Source organism: Triplophysa dalaica, chromosome 10, assembly GCF_015846415.1.
Source record: "Triplophysa dalaica isolate WHDGS20190420 chromosome 10, ASM1584641v1, whole genome shotgun sequence".
Lineage (NCBI taxonomy): Eukaryota > Metazoa > Chordata > Actinopteri > Cypriniformes > Nemacheilidae > Triplophysa > Triplophysa dalaica.
In genome coordinates this window covers 668,931-694,271 of record NC_079551.1, presented here as the reverse complement: position 1 = coordinate 694,271, position 25,341 = coordinate 668,931, and the positions used below count along the sequence as shown (strand labels likewise).

At 38.1% G+C, this 25,341-nt stretch overlaps 2 protein-coding genes across 12 annotated transcripts in view; one reads left to right on the top strand and one right to left on the bottom strand.

The window, feature by feature from the left end:
- The window catches only part of LOC130429511 (natural killer cell receptor 2B4-like), a 59,523-nt gene that overhangs the window by 21,494 nt on the left and 12,688 nt on the right, over nucleotides 1–25,341 (bottom strand). The window lies entirely within an intron of this gene.
- Nucleotides 1–25,341, top strand: part of LOC130429521 (uncharacterized) — a 37,657-nt gene that overhangs the window by 3,626 nt on the left and 8,690 nt on the right. For 6 of the 11 annotated variants that reach the window (XR_008907620.1, XR_008907624.1, XR_008907623.1 and 3 more), the window contains exons 1-3: nucleotides 7,393–7,729; nucleotides 21,771–22,091; nucleotides 24,418–24,501. Coding sequence is in view for 5 of the 11 variants with exons in the window: in XM_056758131.1 (XP_056614109.1) it covers nucleotides 7,678–7,729; nucleotides 21,771–22,091; nucleotides 24,418–24,501 (457 nt within the window). In the remaining 6 variants the exon portion in view is untranslated. Of the gene's footprint in view, nucleotides 1–7,392; nucleotides 7,730–21,770; nucleotides 22,092–24,417; nucleotides 24,502–25,341 lie in introns of those variants that run through there. The other 5 variants (XM_056758135.1, XM_056758133.1, XM_056758134.1 and 2 more) reach the window with 3 other exon arrangements.

Sequence of the window (25,341 nt, the reverse complement as noted above, 5' to 3'; positions counted from 1 at the left end):
TCAGCAAAAACATTGAAGTGTTTGGTGGCTTCTAAATTCAGCCCTGTTTTTACCATAAGGGAACAATGGCGTTTTTCTGTAAGAGATCAGTTCTTGTTCATCTAAATAAAGCATTCTTTGAACCTCTTTGTTTCTGTCTGGACGTGAATAGATGTCATGAGTTTATCCGTCACATCAGAAGCACATGAACAATCTCAAAGATGTTGTCTAGTGACTGCAAACAGAGCCATACATTGTATTCTTAATATAAGAAATCTAATCTTCCAACTGATGCTGTTTTATTGAATTATTGTCACGCAAAGCTTTTACTTTTAGATGGTCACTTAGATGACTGCTTATATAGATCACTCACCAGTATTGCAATTCTGAAAAGTTTTATCACTCATAACTTAATTTACCAGGAAAGTTATTAAGAAAACTATTTTCCACTGAACTGTTGTCTGTAAATGTCAGACTAGAGATGTAAAGAAATTAAATTTCCAGGTCATGGTTATAGTGACCAACATTACGGTTATCAATGTCATCCTGCTCTTGTTCAAATGAGGTAAAACTGTCCAAAAATAACTGATACACAAACACATTTCAACAAGTTTTATATTGGAAAATCAACAAACAACAATAACATGCGCATCGTTTTAAGAATGAGACTATTTGAAGAAAGCGCTTTATTGCCTGATTGAAGGATTTTGTCTTCGTCATAGACGCAATTATGCTAATACAAATTATGTAAGTTTAGGCAAAAACATTAAATAGACATTAGCATAAAGCCCTGAGAGGTTATAGTGTTTCTACTGCAGGTCGTGATGAACAGTACCTTGATTGGGAACACCAAATCTACACATAAAACAATACAAGCAATGTGCACAAATCAAATGTAAACAAATCAAATGATCAGCAATGATTGGAAGTCCGTTAATGCATATGGGCAATTCCAACGTTATGGATGGGACGAATGTATTTATAAAATGTTCTATTGAAAAAAAAGGAAATGTGTTATGGAAGGGACAAAAAAAGGGAGATGACAAACTTTGTAGGATTTCTGTGAAATACAATCCACAATCCTGAAGCAATAATACCCGATGAATGGAGAAGGGATTAGAGCCCTGCATATCAGCCTAGTCGGGACACAACTTATTTACGGCCCTAGGAACGGGCTTCGGGTCAATTTTCCGATCATAGCTTACACATGGATCGGGCCTGTTTTAGGAAAATGCGTTTTACACGTGAAATACATTTTATGACCGATCGCGGTTATCATAATGCCTTTTACTCACGCACACAGCCATGCATGATGCTTGCACAGAGGTTTCCAGCCATGGACAATTAGACATTCAACTCATGTGCAGCGGAGAACATCAAGAAAAGATCGTAAATGCCAAACTTAAGAGTGAAAATGCTGAAGGAAAGGCAAACTTTGGCGCAACTTTTGAATGACAACCTTAAATGACGAGCCAACTGTTAATGCACAACTTTGCAAGGCTTGCAAAGCTACGATAGCAAGAAAACGGGATCAATCTCATTTACAGAGACATTTTGATTGTGGAGGATGTAACGTTAGCGGAGCAGTAAACAGCTGAGTTTCAGTGATTTCCTTGACAAACCAATTCTCTCTACAGTGAAGTCACGAATCGCAGCCACATGCGTGAATTTGTGCTGTACAGACATACAGCCAATTTGAAACAGCAGGTTTCATTAAGTTAGCACAAGAGCTAATAAAGTAGTTCAACCCATGACCGTCTGTCAGCTACGAGTTTACTCCCTGACCCCACTGCAATCTCCCGAAATATCTGTAGATTTTATTGTAGACTAGTCAAGTTTTGATGTGATATTATATATGCCAAATTGATAAAACAAGGTGAACTCGATGCCGGCTGAAAGCCACTTGCGGCCACAGTCAAATTGGAAAAAAACACTGAACCAAATCCAAATATAAAAGCCGCAACCTGTGGTCTTTCAGAATAGGCCTACGTTTATTGCCAACACTTTATAATATGGTTGTAATTGTTTACTTCAGTAAATGTGTTAGCTGACAATGAGCAATACCGTATGTTGTTAGCATTTATTTAGCTTTTTAAAATGTCCATATATATATATATATATATATATATATATATATATATATATATATTTACACTATTTAATTTGACATTATCTAACGGCTTGGCTGTTGATGTTGTTCTCATAACTCTAAACATAGCTGTCTAGGTGCAGAGCTCAAGCTACAAAATTAATAGAAATTAATTTAGCCAACGTAAGTACTTGTTAGTGTTGTCACGATACTGGAATTTCTAACTTCGATACGATACCTTGAAAAATATCGATACTCGATACCATTTTCGATACCACAGAGAAAAAAACTGCCACAACATTAAGGGGGTAATTTTTATTATTATTATTTAAAGATAAATATAACATATATAATGTATTATAAAGAGTTAATAAAGGGTAAAACGTGTTGTAACGCATTATGTACTGTTGCAGGTCGAGTCTCATCTTCTTTCTGGTGCTACAAGAGAATGCCAAACTTTAATAAAAAATATATTTTTTTTTTGACCACACTTTTAAAATGAACTGAACTATGTAACTAATCTTAGAACTTAAGTTAATGGTAATAGATATTTGTTAACATGAATAAATAATGAAAAATACTTCCAAAGCATGTATTAATCTGAGCTAAAAGTTAATTTAAACTAACATTTACTAATACATGTACTAATTAAAATCCAAAGTTCTATCTGTTAATATTTTTTTTCATTGGACCATAGCAAACATGATCCGTTGTATTTTATTACATACTGTCATCAAAGATTAAAATATACTGTAGCAAATGCATTGCTCATCGTTCATAAATGCTGGTTAATACATAACATTATTTGATGAACATATTTTATTGCCGGATTCACATATCACTGATCCACACACGCAAACTTCTGTGCATCACACGCGAAAACAATGCTCACTGGATCGACATGAAGACAAATTACAGAATTGAAGTAATCATTTTTTGAATTAAGTTAATTAAGCACAAGTTCATTTACATTTGACCACAGTTAACGTATTTAAAGATTCGCAGTTAAAGATTCCTCAGTCGGATTATATTAACTTGAAGAATTACGGTGAAAAAACGAGACAACACTCATATTGCTATATTAGAGGTGTTAGCGCCTTTTGTTAGCACTGCTCTGTAGCAACTCTTCAAATTGGCTTGTTTGTGTCCTTCGGCTTTCCACGTTCATTTGCTTCATATCCAAAATATTTCCAGATAGCACTCCTGCTGTGTTCTTTATCAACCAAAGCCGGTTGCGGAGGCGCCGCACACGCCATATTGATATTCACTTCACTTTTGCTATGTAACCAGAGCGAATGAGACGAGACACGTGACAGGCACTGCGGTCACGTGTGGTGTTTGTCAACGCGCCTTTGGAGATAAGTGAAAGTGACAGCTCGGCAAGGATCGGAGTATCGATACTTCGGGAAATTAGTATTGGTATCGTTCAGATATTTCAGTATCGATATTTATCGAAATATCGATATTTTTGACAACACTAGTACTTGTTATTGTCTCCTTCACGAGTGACAATGGCGCAGATGCTACAACATTGCTGTTGTGCTGGCGTAGTATGTCAAGTCCATTTGGCAAAGAGCGCAAATAACGACACCTTTACGTTTGGGACTAAATTTGAAGTATTCCCATACCCATGTTTTAAAAATATGTTTGCCTTTGTAGGGCAGTATAGTAGATCGTACACTAGCTAACAATTTCTGTATTATTTTGATCCTTACATGCCATTATTGACTTTTTTTATCAATGTCACAAAAACATCAAACTTTTGATTACCGTACCTTGTTTCTCTGCTCTAGTTTTTCTGGTGATTCAATTGTGGCAGGAAAATAGAATTGCCAGCGCGTGTGCAGAATGTGGACAAGAGATGTAACCGGTAGGCAGGTTGGCACCTGTGACACGGACTATCGCAACAAGTCTGTTGGCTGACCGTCTAAAGCATATGGCACACTTTTCTGGAAAGACTTCAGCGAGTCCCAGCATTCAATGGAGACGTGTGAGTCGTGTTCTTCAACGGTCCGCCAGGAAACAAAACAAATAAGAAAGTTTCAGTGTTTACATCTGTGACAATGAGCGTTGATCAGGATCAACTAAATGCTGCTTTTTTAAAAGTATGTGAGGTTCTCTTGCACATTGTAAGAACTTATAAGCAATTTCGGTCATACTGCCTGTTTTGAAACGCTTCTGTACCTCATTAATAAACTAAAGAGGTGCAAATCGTCAAACGTGTGGCGTGGATCTTGCCAACAAACTCATTCAGCACAACTGTAAATTTATCTTTGTCAAGAGAGTCGTGTCCATGAAATAAATGTTTTTTATTCATTTCAGAAAATTAGAATTTCTCGGAACTGAGTCTACATAAGTTTCCTTGGGATTTTGCCAGCCGATGCTCCAGGAGACTGAAGCACTATTGTTACAGTAAAGTAGTAGACGATCATGAAAGAATGACTTACTAGTTGAACATCGTTCTGTTATCGTGGGGACATTTCCACGCTTCTAAACATGACGCGGCAACAAAACGATACTGAATTGGTAGCTCAACTTTTCATTTGTTTGTTTTGATTGCAATGTGCATTCATACTGGTGAACTCGCTGTGGACAGTATAACTCTGATTCAACGAGCCAACTGGACAGCTTAAATGATTACAATGATGTGCACCACGTGAATTTAAGAAATTGAATGTGCTTGCATCCAAAACAAAGAATATTCACCGGAACAGCCATGAAGCACAGTTATAACAGCGCCTATTAGCTCTTGTATGGTAAGGGCCTGATTAGACAGAACGTCTCTTGCTGTCAGACGTGCCCCTTTTGAATTGTTTTCAGTGGGCAGGGAGCGCGACATCCTTTTGGCGAGAGTTCTGAGGCGACATGTTATTTGGCAGAGGTGGCCGCCTCCAATTTTTCTATGCAGGAAAAACCCTGATAGAAGAGAAATTCATTATAAACATTAATAAAGTTGTGTACAATGGCGATGATCTTTTGATATTACAGTCTTAATGCGTTAACTCTTGTTTCTCTTGTTTATAAATAATAATCCCTGTACGTTGTGATAGTCAAGTGCTGGTTCGTGAAATAGATTGCACATTTGATTCATTTTTTTTTTAAGCAGATCTAAATCTCAAGTCAAAGGAGAGCAAATTTAAACCCTCATTCGTCAACAACATCAAGCTCTGCGATCAACTGTTTAAACTTTCCGTCCTGAGCACTTGTTCCTCTGTCAGCTGATATACAACCACTGAGATCACACTCGGCAACATGTCAGGTCACCGCAAGCATAAACACATGCTGCTACATCGTGTCGCCATATTTAGGAGTTTTTTCAAGAAACTTTTTTGTTGTTGTTTTTTAGGCTTCTCGTTCACATGATCATTTATTGACTGTCAATCATCACCACCCATAAGTTTAAATGTGTCATTTTAGCAAAGGTTATCATGTGGATGCATGTAATTATCAAACTATGTGTTGCTCAAAATACTTCAGATGTTGATGTGATATGCAACACAGTGAAAGTGACTTATTTGTCAGATATGGTGACCCATATCCGAAATATACCTCTGCTTTTAACCCATCCAGAGAGTAGTGAACACACGCACAGCAAGTAGTGAACACTTGTCCACCCGGAGCAGTGGGCAGCTATCACTGCAGCGCCCAGGGAGCAAGTAGGGGTTAGGTGCCTTGCTCAAGGACACCTCAATCGTTACCCGCCGGACCTGAGGATCGAACCAGCAACCTTCTGGTCACGAGTACAACTCTCTGAAGTGAGAAACATAACACTGGTGGCTTTCAAACAAAGAACTACTATTTCTGCTTCTCCAAACACAACTGACTTTCTTGAAGAGTTCCAATGTCACAAGTTTAATAAATGCTCAGTGGTCTGACGACCTCTCTTATTATAACACCGTATATATTATCAGTCTTTAACAGTTCAAAGTTAATCTAGGACTACTGCGTCAATGTCAAACATCCTCATAATGTAGTTTTAATGTGTGTTTGTCATCATCATAATTGCACCTTCTTAACGTGTCTATGAAGTCTGCAAGTTTATGAAGTGTCCAATTTGCCATTTAAGGTATTAATAAGGATGACTTGTGTCCTTCATGACTGCTGTGAAGGGAGCAATGCTTCATAGACAAAGGACATTTTTTGTTGGGCGCCGTAAAAGGTGAAATGTTGTTCAAGAAATGTGACATTTCAACAGATACGAGAACTGACCACAACGTTCGTTTTTATCACGTAAAACTATTCTTTTAATGCATTTCATTTAAATGATCTGTTGTTAAACTTCATATCAGTGTCTGTAATGTCACTTTGTGTGTTTCTTTGTTTGGGACAACATGAATAATCCAGAAGATCATCTCTAGTGACTGCAGACTGAGCCTCTCACCTCTTTATTAGTTTTAGGGTTGTTTTGTTGTCTGTTTAGTTGTTTGAAACTTCTCAAACATGCTCCTAAGAATAGTCAAACTTTGACTTAAGCGTCAAAAAGATTCTGAGTAAGAAGTAAAACATATTTAGGAGTAGGAGACTCAATAAAGAAGCAAATAGCCACTTTCAGTACAGTTTAAAACTGATTCTTATGTTCTGACGTAAGTGTTGTAAATTAAGGACTACAGTGAATTAAACATTTAATGGTTCTTGACCTTGAACATACTGTACATCTTTAATGGCATAGCCACCCTTTACATCTGAATCAGCCAATAAGGAGCCTGCAAGGGTGAAGTTACAGCAGCATTAAACGATTTATTTATGACTGAATTAAAGGGGTCATTTGGCGCGGCTAAAATGAATATTATTGTTTGCTTTTGATGTAATACAATGTGTACACACGATTTAATGTTAAAAACGCTATTTTTTTTCACAGGGAGTGCATGTTTGTATCTCCTCTTTGCTCCGCCTCTCTGTAAAGGGGCCTTTAGACTGTGTGAATGTTAATATTAACTCGCATAATATATGTGTTAAACTTACTGTATATAGCTGCAGATGGACACTTGGAGTTTAGCTGTATGAATGTGAATTCATTATGTGCATTAATATGTTTAGCTGCAGCAAGCTGTTTGTTTTGCTAATGAACAGGGGTGAACACTACTTTCGTTTTAAACGTCTTTAATCATTCGTGCTATGGCTGAGAGATCATTCACAGCTTACTTGTTATGCTTTCATGTTGTGTGTGTAACGGTATAACATGTCAACGACAAGCACTTAAATCCACTTTATTCTGCTGAGATCTGCTGGTGTGCAATCCGTGAGCGCCATTAGACGGATGTTTGGTCTCCAGACGAATGATTTGTAACGTTGAAGACCGAGAAATAATGGATGAAATACAACACGAAGGACAGAAGGGGGTGGTGTTCGCTGAAACTCATTTTCATTTAGAGAGACATGCACCAAAACAGCTTGCTGTGAGCAGCTAGTTTTTGTTTTGTTCTGACTCCGTGAGATGTTTTGTTTACACAGCCGTCGACTGTTTTTAAGCAAAATATGTTTTTTGCTTGAAAACCATATCGTACCAACTTGTTGAAATGTTCGTCTGAGGAAACCTTTAAGTAAAACGTTAACATTTTTAAGCTTTTTATTTTTACTTCATACACTACTAATTTTACTTTGGTCAAACCATGGAATTGCCCTTCATGTTTCTCTCTTATCAGACGTACTTAATTGTGAGCGGTAAGTGTATGTTTTATGACTTTATTGCTTCATCTTTCAGCCTTTTAAAGTATAAAACGCGTTTTAAAATAATTGATCATGTAAACACTTTAACGGAGCCCTCGGTGACGCAGCCTCCCGAGCATAAACAAAACAAAGCTCGACTGTTAGCGGTGGTTTGCTTTAAATTATAGTCTTTGGCCGAGAAATATCAGGTTTATATTCTTGTTTACGGCTGCAGAACGCTAGAACAACATTACCAGTGTGTCAATAATCACTTAATGCTTGATATTAATAGGTGATGTATTCATTGCATTGTGTTATTTCTGATAACTATACCTATTCCGTGACTATACCTATTCCGTACACACATGAATGACTAATAATTTAGTGAATTCACTCATGCATTTAAATGCAATTGTTACTTTGTTAACTGCAGTGTTTGCATGGCGCAACACGATGAAAGACAGCAGGCGGGACTTGCACCATAGGCGAAATTTGCGGGTGTTTGGGTGTTTACATGTCCCGTTGCCCTAATGAACAGCTGTGGCGGGGAGGTGCTTAACAGTTGTCAACACTCAGATACGTCTCGATGGACAGAGTCCCTTTGCTGTTTTTATTAGATACACGCTTACAGAAACATCTTAAACATGGCACAATCATTTGTACAACACCTTTAGCACACGGATGTACATGCGCAACACAAATGAGTATTGTGTGCTATACCAGACCATCAGAGGGACGATTTTGGATTGGCAGCCAGGTCCGCATAGTAATTATACATTTAAAAACATCAAAATAGACCCGCCGTCAACCGTTAAATGAAAGTGTTTACGTAATTACGCGCATGCGCAGAACGGACCGTGCCTGCGTCCCGGACACAAGACAAATTAAAGCTGCAAGCAGCATTTAGCGGGTTCGAGCGATTTAAGGCATCTAAGGTACGTCTGCCATCGCCGATCAGTTTCAAGAATCGCACCATAACAGATCAAGGACGGACGACACTCTAGCGCACCAAGTAAAATGTCAGAAACGTTTAATACAGTTGCAGAGATATAGATCTTGCTAAAAGGTTGCTAAGCTAATCCGTTTGGTTGCTATTGGCGTGGAATGGCACCTGCCAATTAATAACACATCAAACCACAAGTGGCGAAACAACTCCAGTGACTCTGCGATGCTCTATTGCAGAGATGGAGGTCTAGCTTAATGGTTGCTAAGTTAACAGTTTAGTTGCTATGGGTGTGGTATGGCACCTGCCAATTGATATTACATTAAGTCACAAGTGAAATTAACCGAACCCCTGTGTCTCTACAATATTCAACTGCAGAGATATACGTCTGTGTAACTGATTGTAGTGCTAATCTGTTTAGTTGCTATGGGCATAGCTTGTCACCTGTCATATTATAATACACTTTTCCATGAGTAGAACGAAGCAACTTCTTTGTCTCTATGACATTCGATTGCAGAGATATTGGTCTTTTTTGTTAATTTAATGCATATTTTTCAACATAGCCTCTTTTGTGTTTTGAAGAATTAAAATTGAATTTAAAATTTAGGACAATTTTAAATGGATACATTGATTCATATTCATGAATACATTGTGGTCAGTAGGACATTGACATTGTCTGCAATAATATTTTAGAAGGACGTGCCATTTAAATTATGTTTCTTTGGTAGACACACCTCACATGATATATCCCATTTCTTCTCAATTTTGATGTTTGGTTTGAACTTCAGGAAGTCATGTTTACCATGTCTAAATGCCTAAATGCATTGAGTTGCTGCCATGTGACTGGCTGAGTAGCAATTTGGGTTTACATGCAATTAAACTGGTTTTATCTAATAAAGGTGTGTTGTATATATATATATATCAACACAGCATCTTAAAACCAGCCAGACATGTGCTATATTTATAGATGTGTAAATATGGAGCAACTTTTAATCTGTAATACATTATATTTCTAACACTGTCTTCCTGTGAGACATATTTCATTACACACACATGCACAGTCTCGATCACACAAGACACACAGAACTATACAGTGCATTCACACTCTTATGATAAAGAGGGAAATGATACCCAGAAACATACACACATGCACACTACACACCTTTATCCTGCACACATTTATCGTTCCTTAAGCAAAGCTACATGCATTGTGATCTGGTGACTCTATAAGAAAGCCATTGAAATGAATGATATTTCACCTTTTTGACTCTTATGAAGGAAAGCCTATTCCTATGAGCATCACATTTTGCATGATTGTTAAGTATCATAATATGTATAATAGTACTAAATGGCAAGTCAGTTGGATCATTTATTAAGGACTAGCGACCTTCACCGTACACGATTCACGCTAATATCAAAAAGGACACTGTTATGGTCACAAAACTAAAAACACTCAACATGTTTTTGATGATTATTGACCTAGAGAATCTGAAAAAATGTACTGTGGTGGAAATTTTGAAATTGCTTGAAAATCCTTGAACAAGTTTGCAAAAGTAGTTTTTTACATCATAACCAATAAGTCACAAACCATTTGATAGACATCAATGGTTCAAGAGGCAAAGTTGTTATGAATGAGGAGATCTATCGTTTGATATCAATAGTTTGTGTATTACTCAAATGACATGTGACACAGAGTTGTCTAGGCCACCAAAAGACATGTACATTTGGCCATTTTTACTGTTATAGCGCCACCTAGTGTCCAAACACCACGTTATTTTGTAGGTGACCTTGGAGTGATGATCTACATATATTTCCCGAGGCATATGATGATATGTTAAGCCGTTCTGGATTTATGGCCATTTAAATGTGATAGGCTCCACCCGTTCTTTTATTTTGGCGCCCCTAAGCGACCGTGAAAGGAAATTTCTACTTTTTTTCGATAATTATTTACAAACACTTCCCACAGAAGTCATCTGCATTGTTTTGGTTCCGATCGGTCGAAAATCCAACGACTAGTTTGCGAAGGTAGGTTTTTGACCTCATCAGCGATAACTCACAAACTGTTCGATTGACAGAAGTTGTTCCAGAGGCAAAGTTGCTCAGAATGAAGAGTACTATCATATGATACCAATAGTTTCTGTATATGTCAAATGTCACGTGATACACAATTGTTTAAGCACTCCTAAAGCGTTATTTCGCCCCCCGGTGGCCGAATGAGTTCACATTTCTTACAGACCTTAAAGACCATGAGACGAATAAGCCCAGCGAGCGTCGTTTTGTTCGGCCTCCGTTAACCCGGTCTAATAAGTGCTCAAACTTCATTGGCCAATGGCGGCCATGTTTTTTAAGATACGCCAATGTCCTTTTAGATATTCATGTAGAATGAGACAAAGACACACCATACCAAATAATAAGTCAATCGGGCAAACTGTTGCGTAGTTATGGCCATTTTCTAGCTCATTCAAATTATAGCGCCACCTAGTGGCCAAACGCAGCATTTTTTTTACCTTGACCCCGGATTGAGGGTCTACACATATGTTCCAAGCCCCATGAAGATATCTCAAACAGTTAAGGAGTTATGGCCATTTTAGTTCAATATGTTACTTCCGTTTTGGACATTTTTGCACCCTCTAGCGATGGGGGATGAAAATTTCATCTTTTTTTTAATAATTATTCATATTCACACTCCACAGAACTCATCAGCGTTGGTTTGGTTCCAATAGGGCAAAAATCCAGGGACTAGTTCATTTTTAATTTTTTTCATAAAATGCTAATTAGCGAAAAAATTTGCATACCGGAAATGAAATCAGAGATATACGTTTTTTAAGTTTTGAGCCAGTGATTACACTGATATAAGACACTTGGGTGTGCGACAAACAGTTTAGGAGTAACAAGCGTTAACGCGTTCGGCATCGCTGTAGCGCCACCTATGGGCCGATTTGGCTGGTTCCGTGTATCTGAGTAGCGACAAGGACTACTACCATCTGACCAAGTCTCAGCTCTGTCGGCTTTACGGTTTGGGCTGCACGATCAGTTCTAGGGAAGAAGTATAATAATAATTAAAGCTGCAAGCAGCATTTAGCGGGTTCGAGCGATTTAAGGCATCTAAGGTACGTCTGCCATCGCCGACCAGTTTCAAGAATCGCACCATAACAGATCAAGGACGGACGACACTCTAGCGCACCAAGTAAAATGTCAGAAACGTTTAATACAGTTGCAGAGATATAGATCTTGCTAAAAGGTTGCTAAGCTAATCTGTTTGGTTGCTATTGGCGTGGAATGGCACCTGCCAATTAATAACACATTAAACCACAAGTCATGCGAAACAACTCCAGTGTTTCCGCGATGCTCTATTGCAGAGATGGAGGTCTAGCTTCATGGTTGCTAAGTTAACAGTTTAGTTGCTATGGATGTGGTATGGCACCTGCCAATTGATATTACATTAAGTCACAAGTGAAATTAACCGAACCCCTGTGTCTCTACAATATTCAACTGCAGAGATATAGGTCTGTGTAAATGATTGTTAAGCTAATCTGTTTAGTGGCTATGGGCATAGCTTGTCACCTTCATATTATAATACACTTTTCCATGAGTAGAACAAAGCAACTTCTTTGTCTCTATGACATTCTATTGCAGAGATATTGGTCTTTTTGGTTAATTTAATGCATATTTTTCAAAATAGCCTCTTTTGTGTTTTGAAGAATTAAAATTGAATTAAAATTTAGGACCATTTTAAATGGATACATTGATTCATATTCATGAATACATTGTGGTCAGTAAGACATTGACATTGTCTGCAATAATATTTTAGAAGGCCGTGCCATTTAAATTATGTTTCTTTGGTAGACGCGCCTCACATGATATATCCCATTTCTTCTCAAGTTTGATGTTTGGTTTGAACTTCAGGAAGTCATGTTTACCATGTCTAAATGCCTAAATGCATTGGGTTGCTGCCATGTGACTGGCTGAGTAGCAATTTGGGTTTACATGCAATTAAACTGGTTTTATCTAATAAAGGTGTGTTGTATATATATATCAATACAGCATCATAAAAGCAGCCAGACATGTGCTATATTTATAGATGTGTAAATATGCAGCAACGTTTAATGTGTAATACATTATATTTTTTAACACTGTCTTCCTGTGAAACACATTTCATTCCACACACATGCACAGTCTCGATCACGCAAGACACACAGAACTATACTGTGCATTTACACTCTTATGATACAGAGGGAAATGATACCCATAAACATACACACATGCACACTACACACCTTTATCCTGCACACATTTATCGTTCCTTAAGCAAAGCTACATGCATTGTGATCTGGTGACTCTATAAGAAAACCATTGAAATGAATGATATTTCACCTTTTTATCATTTATGAAGGAATGCCTCTTCCTATGAGCATCACATTTTGCATCCTTGTTAAGTGTCATAATATGTATAATAGTACTAAATGGCAAGTCAGTTGGATTATTTCTTAAGGAATAGCGACCTATAACATACTCGTTTCACGCTAATATAATAAAGCACCCTGTTATGGTCACAAAACTAAAAAATACTCAACATATTTTTGATGATTATTGACCTAGAGAGTCCAAAGAAATGTACTGTGGTGGAAATTTTGAAATTGCTTGAAAATCCTTGAACAAGTTAGCAAAAGTAGGTTTTTTACATCATCACCAATAACTCACAAACCATTTGATAGACATCAATGGTTCAAGAGGCAAAGTTGTTATGAATAAGGAGATCTATCGTTTGATATGAATAGTTTTTGTATTAGTCAAATGTCACGTGACACAGAGTTGTCTAGGCCACCAAAAGACATGCACATTTAGCCATTTTTACTGTTATAGCACCACCTAGTGTCCAAACGCCATGTTATTTTGTATGGGACCTCGGAGTGATGATCTACATATATTTCCCGAGGCATATGATGATATGTTAAGCCGTTCTGGATTTATGGCCATTTAAATGTGATAGGCTCCACCCATTCTTTTATTTTGGCGCCCCTAAGCGACCGTGAAAGGAAATTTCTACTTTTTTTCAATAATTATTTACAAACACTTCCCACAGAAGTCATCTGCATTGTTTTGGTTCCGATCGGTCGAAAATCCAACGACTAGTTTGCGAAGGTAGGTTTTTGACCTCATCAGCGATAACTCACAAACTATTCGATTGACAGAAGTTGTTCCAGAGGCAAAGTTGCTCAGATAGAAGAGTACTATCCTATGATACCAATAGTTTCTGTATATGTCAAATGTCACGTGATACACAATTGTTTAAGCACTCCTAAAGCGTTATTTCGCCCCCCGCTGGCCGAATGAGTTCACATTTCTTACAGACCTTAAAGACCATGAGACGAATAAGCCCAGCGAGCGTTGTTTTGTTCGGCCTCCGTTAACCCGGTCTAATAAGTGCTCAAACTTCATTGGCCAATGGCGGCCATGTTTTTTAAGATACGCCAATGTCCTTTTAGATATTCATGTAGAATGAGACAAAGACACACCATACCAAATAATAAGTCAATCGGGCAAACTGTTGCGTAGTTATGGCCATTTTGTAGCTCATCCAAATTATAGCGCCACCTAGTGGCCAAACGCAGGATTCTTTTTACTGTGACCCCGGATTGAGGGTCTACACATATGTTCCAAGCCCCATGAAGATATCTCAAACAGTTCAGGAGTTATGGCCATTTTAGTTCAATATGTTACTTCCGTTTTGGACATTTTTGCGCCCTCTAGCGATGGGGGATGAAAATTTCAACTTTTTTTTAATAATTATTCATATTCACACTCCACAGAACTCATCAGCGTTGGTTTGGTTCCAATAGGGCAAAAATCCAGGGACTAGTTCATTTTTTATTTTTTTCATAAAATGCTAATTAGCGAAAAAATTTGCATACCGGAAATGAATTCAGAGATATACATTTTTTAAGTTTTGAGCCAGTGATTACTCTGATATAAAATACTTGGGTGTGCAACAAACGGTTTAGGAGTAACATGCGTAAACGCGTTTTTTATCGCTGTAGCGCCACCTATGGGTCGATTTGGCTGGCTCCGTGTATCTGAGTAGCGACAAGGACTACAACCATCTGACCAAGTCTCAGCCCTGTCGGCCTTACGGTTTGGGCTGCAGTATCAGTTCTAGGGAAGAAGTATAATAATAATTAAAGCTGCAAGCAGCATTTAGCGGGTTCGAGCAGTCTAAGGCCTCTATTGGCCTTGCCATTGTCAACTAGGCTCAGGAATGGCACCGTAACAAATCCACAACGAATGACACTCTTCCACACCAAGAAATATGACAGAAACGGTTGGTAACTTTTAATACAGACCATGCATGCGTACACTCGTATGCAAAAACGGGCGTAAACCGATAATACCTAAGGGACGAGTGCAATAAACCATTTCTCATGTCTCTATGATGATTTGTTGCAGAGATAGAGATCTTGCTAAACGGTTGCTAAGCTAACCTGTTCGGTTGCCATGGGTGTCAATTAATACCTGTCAATTAATAACACATCAAACCACAAGTCAAACGAACCAAGCCCCGTGTCTTTATAATATTCTACTGCAGAGATGTAGGTCTGGCTAGACGATTGCAAAAAATAATCTGTTTGGTTGCTAAGGGCGTGGCTTGGCAGCTGTCAATTGATAAAGAATGAAGCCATTAGCAAAGCAAAGCCACTCCTGTGTCTCTAAAACATTCTATTGCACATATATAGGTCTTTTTTTTAATACAATGCACATTCTTCAAAATAGCTTATTTTGTGTTCTGAAGAATTGATAAAAAAAATACGACCAATTTAAATAGATAATTGATTCACATTCATGGTCTGCAACAATATTCCAGAAGACCTTGCCATTTAAGTGATGCTTATTTGGTTGAGTCTGGTGAATCTGAAGGCCATTGGAGTACAGTGAGCTCATTGTCATGTTCAAGAAACCAGTTTGAGATCATTTGAGCTTTCTGACATGGTCGATTTTTTTTACTGCTGGAAGTAGCCATCAAAACATGGACATGGTTGGCAACAATCCTCAGGTGGTATGTGTTATCTAATATATCCCATACCATATATCCAATTGTTTCTCCATTTTGATGCTCGGTTTGAACTTCAGCAAGTGTGTTTACCACGTCTAGAAGCCAAAATGGATTGAGTTCATGCTATGTGACTGGCTGATTAGCAATTTGACTAGCAAATGATGTATTTATTAAAGACAAGTTTAAAATAGTAATTTTAAATGTATGATGTTTCACCTTTTTGACTGTTGTGAAGGCATGCCTCTTCCGATAAGAATCACATGTTGCATGCTTGTTTTGTGTCATAATATGTATAATAGTACTTAATGGCAAGTCAGTTGGATTAATTATTAAGGAGTGGTGACCTTCACCACACTCGTTTCACGCTAATATAATAAAGGACCCTGTTATGGTCACAAAAAAAAAAAACTCAACATGTTTTTGATGATTATTGACCTAGAGAGTCCAGAGAAATGTACTGTGGTGGAAATTTTGTAATTGCTTGAAAATCCTTGAACAAGTTTGCAAAAGTAGGTTTTATACATCATCACCAATAACTCACAAACCATTTGATAGACATCAATGGTTCAAGAGGCAAAGTTGTTATGAATGAGGAGATCTATCGTTTGATATCAATAGTTTGTGTATTAGTCAAATGTCACATGACACAAAGTTGTCCAGGCCACCAAAATACATGTACATTTTGCCTTTTTTAATGTTTTAGCGCCACCTAGTATCCAAACGCCACCTTCCTTTGTATGTGACCTTGGAGTGATGGTCTACACATATCATCTGAGCCCCATGATGATATGTTAAGCCGTTCTGGATTTATCGCCATTTTAATGTGATAGGCTCAGACCATTTTAAGTTTTGGCGTCCCTAAGCAGCGGTGAAAGAAAAATTTCAACTTTTTTTCAATGATTATTTACATTCACACTCCACAGAAGTCATCTGCATTGGTTTGGTTCCGATCGGTTGAAAAACCAAGAACTAGTTCGCGAAAGTAGGTTTTTGACATCATCAGCGATAACTCACGAACCGTTTGATCGATAGAAGTTGTTCCAGAGGCAAAGTTGCTCAGAATGAAGAGTACTATCATATTATAACCATAGTTTGGGTAAATGTCAAATATCACGTGATACACAGTTGTGCATGCACTCCAAAAGCGCTATTACGCCCCCCGGTGGCCGAATAAGTTCATGTTTCTTACACACCGTCAGGACCATGAGACAAATAAGCCCAGTGAGTGGCGTTTTGATCGGCCTCCGTTAACCCGGCGTAATGAGTGCTCAAACTTCATCGACCAATGGCGGCCATGTTTTTTTGATATACGCCAATGTCCATTTAGATATTTATGTAGAATGAGACAAAGACACACCATACCAAATAATAAGTCAATCGGGCAAACTGTTGCGTAGTTATAGCCATTTTCTAGCTCATTCAAATTATAGCGCCATCTAGTGGCCAAACGCCACTGTTTTTTTATTGTGACCCCGGACTGAGGGTCTACACATGTGTTCCAAGCCCCATGAAGATATCTCAAACAGTTCAGGAGTTATGGCCATTTTAGCTAAATATGTTACTTCCGGTTTGGATGTTTTAGCGCCACCTAGCGACCGTGAATTGAAAATTGAACTTTTTTTTAATAATTATTCATATTCACACTCCACAGAACGCATCAGCGTTGGTTTGGTTCCAATAGGGCAAAAATCCAGGGACTAGTTCATTTTTTTTTTTTTTCATAAAATGCTAATTAGCGAAAAATCTATAATGGCGGAAATGAAATCGGAGATATACGTTTTTTAAGTTTTGAGCCAGTGATTACCCTGATATAAGACACTTGGGTGTGCGACAAACGGTTTCGGAGAAACAAGTGCAAACGCGTTTGGTATTGCTATAGCGCCACCTATGGGTCGATATGGCTGGCTCCGTGTATCTGAGTAGCGACAAGGACTACTACCATCTGACCAAGTCTCAGCTCTGTCGGCCTTACGGTTTGGGCTGCAGTATCAGTTTTATGGCAGAATAATAATAAGAAGAAGAATAATAAAACCAACAAATACAATAGGTTTCTAGCCCTTCGGGCTCGAACCCTAATAATAAAACCAACAAATACAATAGGTTTCTAGCCCTTCGGGCTCGAACCCTAATTAAAGCTGCAAGCAGCATTTAGCGGGTTCGAGCAGTCTAAGGCCTCTATTGGCCTTGCCATTGTCAACTAGGCTCAGGAATGGCACCGTAACAAATCCACAACGAATGACACTCTTCCACACCAAGAAATATGACAGAAACGGTTGGTAACTTTTAATACAGACCATGCATGCGTACACTCGTATGCAAAAACGGGCGTAAACCGATAATACCTAAGGGACGAGTGCAATAAACCATTTCTCATGTCTCTATGATGATTTGTTGCAGAGATAGAGATCTTGCTAAACGGTTGCTAAGCTAACCTGTTCGGATGCCATGGGTGTCAATTAATACCTGTCAATTAATAACACATCAAACCACAAGCCAAACGAACCAAGCCCCGTGTCTTTATAATATTCTACTGCAGAGATGTAGGTCTGGCTAGACGATTGCAAAAAATAATCTGTTTGGTTGCTAAGGGCGTGGCTTGGCAGCTGTCAATTGATAAAGAATGAAGCCATTAGCAAAACAAAGCAACTCCTGTGTCTCTAAAACATTCTATTGCAACTATATAGGTCTTTTTTTTAATACAATGCACATTCTTCAAAATAGCTTATTTTGTGTTCTGAAGAATTGATAAAAAAAATACGACCAATTTAAATAGATAATTGATTCACATTCATGGTCTGCAACAATATTCCAGAAGACCTTGCCATTTAAGTGATGCTTATTTGGTTGAGTCTGGTGACTCTGAAGGCCATTGGAGTACAGTGAGCTTATTATCATGTTTAAGAAACCAGTTTGAGATCATTTGAGCTTTCTGACATGGTCCATTTTTTACTGCTGGAAGTAGCCATCAAAACATGGACATGGTTGGCAACAATCCTCAGGTGGTATGTGTTATCTAATATATCCCATACCATATATCCAATTGTTTCTCCATTTTGATGCTCGGTTTGAACTTCAGCAAGTGTGTTTACCACGTCTAGAAGCCAAAATGGATTGAGTTTATGCTATGTGACTGGCTGATTAGCAATTTGATTAGCAAATGATGTACTTATTAAAGACAAGTTTAAAATAGTAATTTTAAATGTATGATATTTCACCTTTTTGACTGTTGTGAAGGCATGCCTCTTCCGATAAGGATCACATGTTGCATGCTTGTTTTGTGTCATAATATGTATAATAGTACTTAATGGCAAGTCAGTTGGATTAATTATTAAGGAGTAGCGACCTTCACCGTACTCGTTTCACGCTAATATAATAAAGGACCCTGTTATGGTCACAAAACAAAAAAAACTCAACATGTTTTTGATGATTATTGACCTAGAGAGTCCAGAGAAATGTACTGTGGTGGAAATTTTGAAATTGCTTGAAAATCCTTGAACAAGTTTGCAAAAGTAGGTTTTTTACATCATCACCAATAACTCAAAAACCATTTGATAGACATCAATGGTTCAAGAGGCAAAGTTGTTATGAATGAGGAGATCTATCGTTTGATATCAATAGTTTGTGTATTAGTCAAATGTCACGTGACACACCGTTGTCTAGGCCACCAAAAGACATGTACATTTAGCCATTTTTACTATTATAGCGCCACCTAGTGTACAAACGCCACGTTATTTTGTATGTGACCTCGGAGTGATGGTCTACATATATTTCCCGAGGCATATGATGATATGTTTAGCTTTTCTGGATTTATGGCCATTTAAATGTGATAGGCTCCACCCATTTTTTATTTTGGCGCCCCTAAGCGACCGTGAAAGGAAATTTTAACTTTTTTTCAATAATTATTTACAAACACTTCCCAAAGAAGTCATCTGCATTGTTTTGGTTCCGATTGGTCGAAAATCCAACGACTAGTTCGCGAAAGTAGGTTTTTGACATCATCAGCAATAACTCACGAACCGTTCGATCGATAGAAGTTGTTCCAGAGGCAAAGTTGCTCAGAATGAAGAGTACTATCATATGATACCAATAGTTTCTGTATATGTCAAATGTCACGTGATACACAATTGTTTAAGCACTCCTAAAGCGTTATTTCGCCCCCCGGTGGCCGAATGAGTTCACATTTCTTACAGACCTTAAAGACCATGAGACGAATAAGCCCAGCGAGCGTCGTTTTGTTCGGCCTCCGTTAACCCGGTCTAATAAGTGCTCAAACTTCATTGGCCAATGGCGGCCATGTTTTTTAAGATACGCCAATGTCCTTTTAGATATTCATGTAGAATGAGACAAAGACACACCATACCAAATAATAAGTCAATCGGGCAAACTGTTGCGTAGTTATGGCCATTTTCTAGCTCATTCAAATTATAGCGCCACCTAGTGGCCAAACGCAGCATTTTTTTTACCTTGACCCCGGATTGAGGGTCTACACATATGTTCCAAGCCCCATGAAGATATCTCAAACAGTTCAGGAGTTATGGCCATTTTAGTTCAATATGTTACTTCCGTTTTGGACATTTTTGCGCCCTCTAGCGATGGGGGATGAAAATTTCAACTTTTTTTTAATAATTATTCATATTCACACTCCACAGAACTCATCAGCGTTGGTTTGGTTCCGATAGGGCAAAAATCCAGGGACTAGTTCATTTCTAATTTTTTTCATAAAATGCTAATTAGCGAAAAAATTTGCATACCGGAAATGAAATCGGAGATATACGTTTTTTAAGTTTTGAGCCAGTGATTACTCTGATATAAAACACTTGGGTGTGCGACAAACGGTTTAGGAGTAACAAGCGTAAACGCGTTTTTTATCGCTGTAGCGCCACCTATGGGTCGATTTGGCTGGCTCCGTGTATCTGAGTAGCGACAAGGACTACTACCATCTGACCGAGTCTCAGCTCTGTCGGCCTTACGGTTTGGGCTGCAGTATCAGTTCTAGGGAAGAAGTATAATAATAATAATAAAACCAACAAATACAATAGGTTTCTAGCCCTTCGGGCTCGAACCCTAATAAAACTAACAAATACAATAGGTTTCTAGCCCTTCGGGCTCGAACCCTAATAATCCGCCCTATCCCTGTATAAATGATATCATCAAATCTCTTACAGGCTATTATTGTATGTCTTGTTCATTTTTCAGTGTTCTTCTTTATGGTCCATTCACTTGCAATGATCATACTGTATAAGCATGAGAAACAGATGAATGGATGCATACTGTTAATGTATTGCACATTGTGCATTCTCTTGTATAAATATACTGTATGTATATTATAATGCAATGCAAGTCACTTTGGATAAAATCATCTATTAAATGCGTAAATGTGCCGCAACTGCTACTTGAGAGGATTTGTTATTGTACAACATACCAGAGATGATGTTATCCACGTGGTTTCCTGTTTCAAGATTCAAATGTGAACACATAGCGCCATCTCGAGGCATAAATTATAAAAATATTTACATTCTTTATATACACTGCTCTCAAGTCTATCTTTCTCTTTCAGTATTATTAAAAGTAGAAGGTCATGGGTTTGATCCCGGGGATTGCACGTACTCCATAACAAATGTTTATTATAATGCAGTTTAAGGCTGCCAAATGTGTAAATGTAATGTGAATGTATACATACTGCAGCCAGAGTTCCAGATGAGTGGCTTACATCTCTGATCACACTGTGTGTGTGTATATATATATATATATGTTATTTATTTTAAATCAAAAGGTTAGAATTTTATGTCCAAAGTTCTTTCCTGTTTCTTCTTTCTAGCCAAAATGTCCCTGTGATGGTTAAAGTAGTGCTTTTAAGCTCACATTTCATTTACATTTATACGTTTGGCAGATGCTTTTATCCAAAGCGACTTACATTGTATTATACTATACATTTGTCTCAGAGTATGTGACCCATGACCTTGACGTCACTAGCGTCTGCCCTGACCACTGATCTACAGGACGACCCTCTTTTGCATTATTATTTCATATGGTGTAGTAATATAGAAACTGTTTGTGTTGCTCAGGTGTGTTTGGTGATGAAGTGAAGTCAGTGTCAGTGATGGAGGGACATTCTGTTACTCTACACACTGATGTTGTTAAACAGAGAGATGATCTGATCGTGTGGAGTTATGGATCTGAAAACACATTTGTGGCAAGAATCAACAGGGAAGCAAACAACATCAAGTTATCTGATGATGAGAGATTCAGAGAAAGAGTGAAGCTGAACCATCAGACTGGAGATCTCATCATCACACACATCACATCTCAACACTCTGGACTTTATACACTGAGGATCAGAAACAACAATAAAGATTTAGACAAGAAGTTCAATCTTACTGTCAGTGGTATCTCAGATTTAATCAACTTTCTTCTGTTTACTTTGAATAGAACACATTATAGAAACACAATAGTCTCATAGAGTCAACAAACTATATGTTTAAGGCTCAAAGACGTTAAGATGTCCCCATCCAAAGAAGTGTTTTTATGTCCATAGAACGCACATTAAATGTATTAAAATGTCAACTTTATGGTTTAAACAAAGTTTTTGTAGAATGGAAACATGTGAAACCATCATATATATTTTTTTTGCACAGGAAAACAAAAATCCAATTAAATTAAACGTGTTTGAAAGGAACTGAACTGCACCAATACTACTAATAATTACGTCTCAGTGAGTCGATCACCACATCTGATGTCCAATGACCACAAGAGAAATGTACTGTGTACATAATCACCATCAATAGATCACAGATTAACAAATCAAATATACAGATAAAGAGCGTAGGCCTACGCTAAATATACACAAACAAAGTGAATTACATTAACACATTTGGATTTCAAGTATACAGATGTAGGCTGATCTCTCAAATACAGTTGAAAGAAAAGTTAGGGGAACCCTTTGGGCTTACTTGGATATCTTCATAAATTGGTCATAAAATGTGTTCTGATCTTCATCTAAGTCACACCAATAGAGAAACACAGTCTGCTTAAACTAATACCGCACAAACATTATACGTTTTCATGTTTTTATTGAACACAACATGTAAACATTCATAGTGCAGGGTGGAAAAAGTATGTGAACCTTTGGGTTTAATAACTGGTTGACCCTCCTTTGGCAGCAATAACCTCAACCAAACGTTTCCTATAGTTGCAGATCAGACCTGCACAACGGTCAGGAGAAATTTTTGGACCATTCCTCTTTACAAAAGTGTTTCAGTTCAGCAATATTCTTGGGATGTCTGGTGTGAATCGCTCTCTTGAGGTCATGCCACAGCATCTCAATCGGGTTGAGGTCAGGACTCTGACTGGGCCACTCCAGAAGGCGTATTTTCTTCTGTTGAAGCCATTCTGTTGTTGATTTACTTCTATGCTTTGGGTCGTTGTCCTGTTGCATCGTCCATCCTCTGTTAAGCTTCAGTTGGCGGACAGATGGTCTTAAGTTTTCCTGCAAAATGTCTTGATAAACTTTGGAATTCATTTTTCCATCAATGACAGTAATCCGTCCAGGGCCTGAGGCAGCAATGCAGCCCCAAACCATGATGCCCCCTCCACCATATTTCACAGTTGGGATGAGGTTTTGATGTTGGTGTGGTGTGCCTTTTGTTCTCCTCACATAACGTTGTGTGTTCTTTCCAAACAACTCAATTTTGGTTTCATCTGTCCACAGAATGTTTTGCCAGTAGTGCTGTGGAACATCCAGGTGCTCTTTTGCAAACTTCAAACGTGCTGCAATGTTTTTTTTGGACAGCAGCGGCTTCCTCCGTGGTGTCCTCCCATGAAGTCCATTCTTGTTTAATGTTTTCCTTATTGTAGATTTGTCAACAAAAATGTTAGCATGTGCCAGAGATTTCTGTAAGTGTTTAGCTGTTACTCTAGGATTCTTCTTCACCTCATTGAGCATTCTGCGCTGTGCTCTTGCAGTCATCTTTACAGGACGACCACGCCTAGGGAGTGTAGCAACAGTGCTGAACTTTCTCCATTTGTAGACAATCTGTCTTACCGTGGACACATGGACATCAAGGCTTTTAGATATACTTTTGTAGCCCTTTCCAGCTTTATGTAAGTCAACAATTCTTGATCGTAGGTCTTCTGAGAGCTCTTTTGTGCGAGGCATGGTTCACATCACACAACGCTTCTTCAGAACAGCAAACTCAAAACTGGTGTGTGTTTTTTATTGGACAGGCCATTTTTAATCAACACATCCAATCTCATCACATTGATTGGACCCCAGGTTGACTGACTCCTGGCTCCAATTAGCTCTTGGAGAAGTCATTAGCCTAGGGTTTCACATACTTTTTCCACCCTGCACTATGAATGTTTACATGTTGTGTTCAATAAAAACATGAAAACGTATAATGTTTGTGCGGTATTAGTTTAAGCAGACTGTGTTTCTCTATTGTTGTGACTTAGATGAAGATCAGAACACATTTTATGACCAATTTATGAAGAAATCCAAGTAAGCCCAAAGGGTTCACATACTTTTTCTTTCAACTGTATGTAGTGGACAAGGAGTGCAACAGTATGTGTTAGTCCATACGGTTCTTTAAGACGTTCAGATGCAAGGATAGCGATGTCAAGCTGCAGTCTCAGGATCTCTGATGCACAATGAATCATCAGTGATGAGGAATATATAGTCTATGATGTGTGTGATTGATTTATCTTGTTTTACAGGTCGTCTGCCTTTTCCTCCCCCGAATCACATCACAAAACACACTCAAGATCCAGAGGACACTGAACTCAATAACAAGTCTTCAAGTGAGTCACGTGTGATTATTAGTGTTATTTAAGATGATATATACATTTACATTTATGCATAGGTATTTGCAATCCCCTTGTGTTGTTAACACAATGGTCTTACCACTGAGCTACAGGAAAGCTTTCAATATATGTGGTGTAATACAGTCTGTTGTAGTTTATAGCTGTTATTACTTCACGTGTAAGAGATCATGTACAGACTGCTATTGTGATTGTCGTGACCAAGTCCGAGTCAAGTCCGAGTGCAATTACCAACGAGTCCAAGACAAATCCCAGACCATAAAAAAAACGTCTCGAGTCCGAGACCAGACTAGAGTACTGCAGCACTAGTGAAAACACTCTATTGGTTTAGTCTAGACTTCTGGTTGTGTTGGGGGGAAATCTGTTGATTGTCGAGTCTCAAACAAACACAGTGATAGTCAAGAAAAGGTCAAAGCCATCAGGTGCCCAATTTAGAAAAAAAAGAAAAGAAGAACAGGAGAAACGAGCAAAAGACATACTGTAGGTATGCAACTTTGTTCTCTCTGTATGATTATGACAGTATATACAGTGAGGAAAATAAGTATTTGAACACCCTGCTATTTTGCATGTTCTCCCACTTAGAAATCATGGAGGGGTCTGAAATTGTCATCGTAGGTGCATGTCCACTGTGAGAGACATAATCTAAAAAAAATCCAAAAATCACAATGTATGATTTTTTAACTATTTATTTGTATGATACAGCTGCAAATAAGTATTCGAACACCTGAGAAAATCAATGTTAATATTTGGTACAGTAGCCTTTGTTTGCAATTACAGAGGTCAAACGTTTCCTGTAGTTGTTCACCAGGTTTGCACACA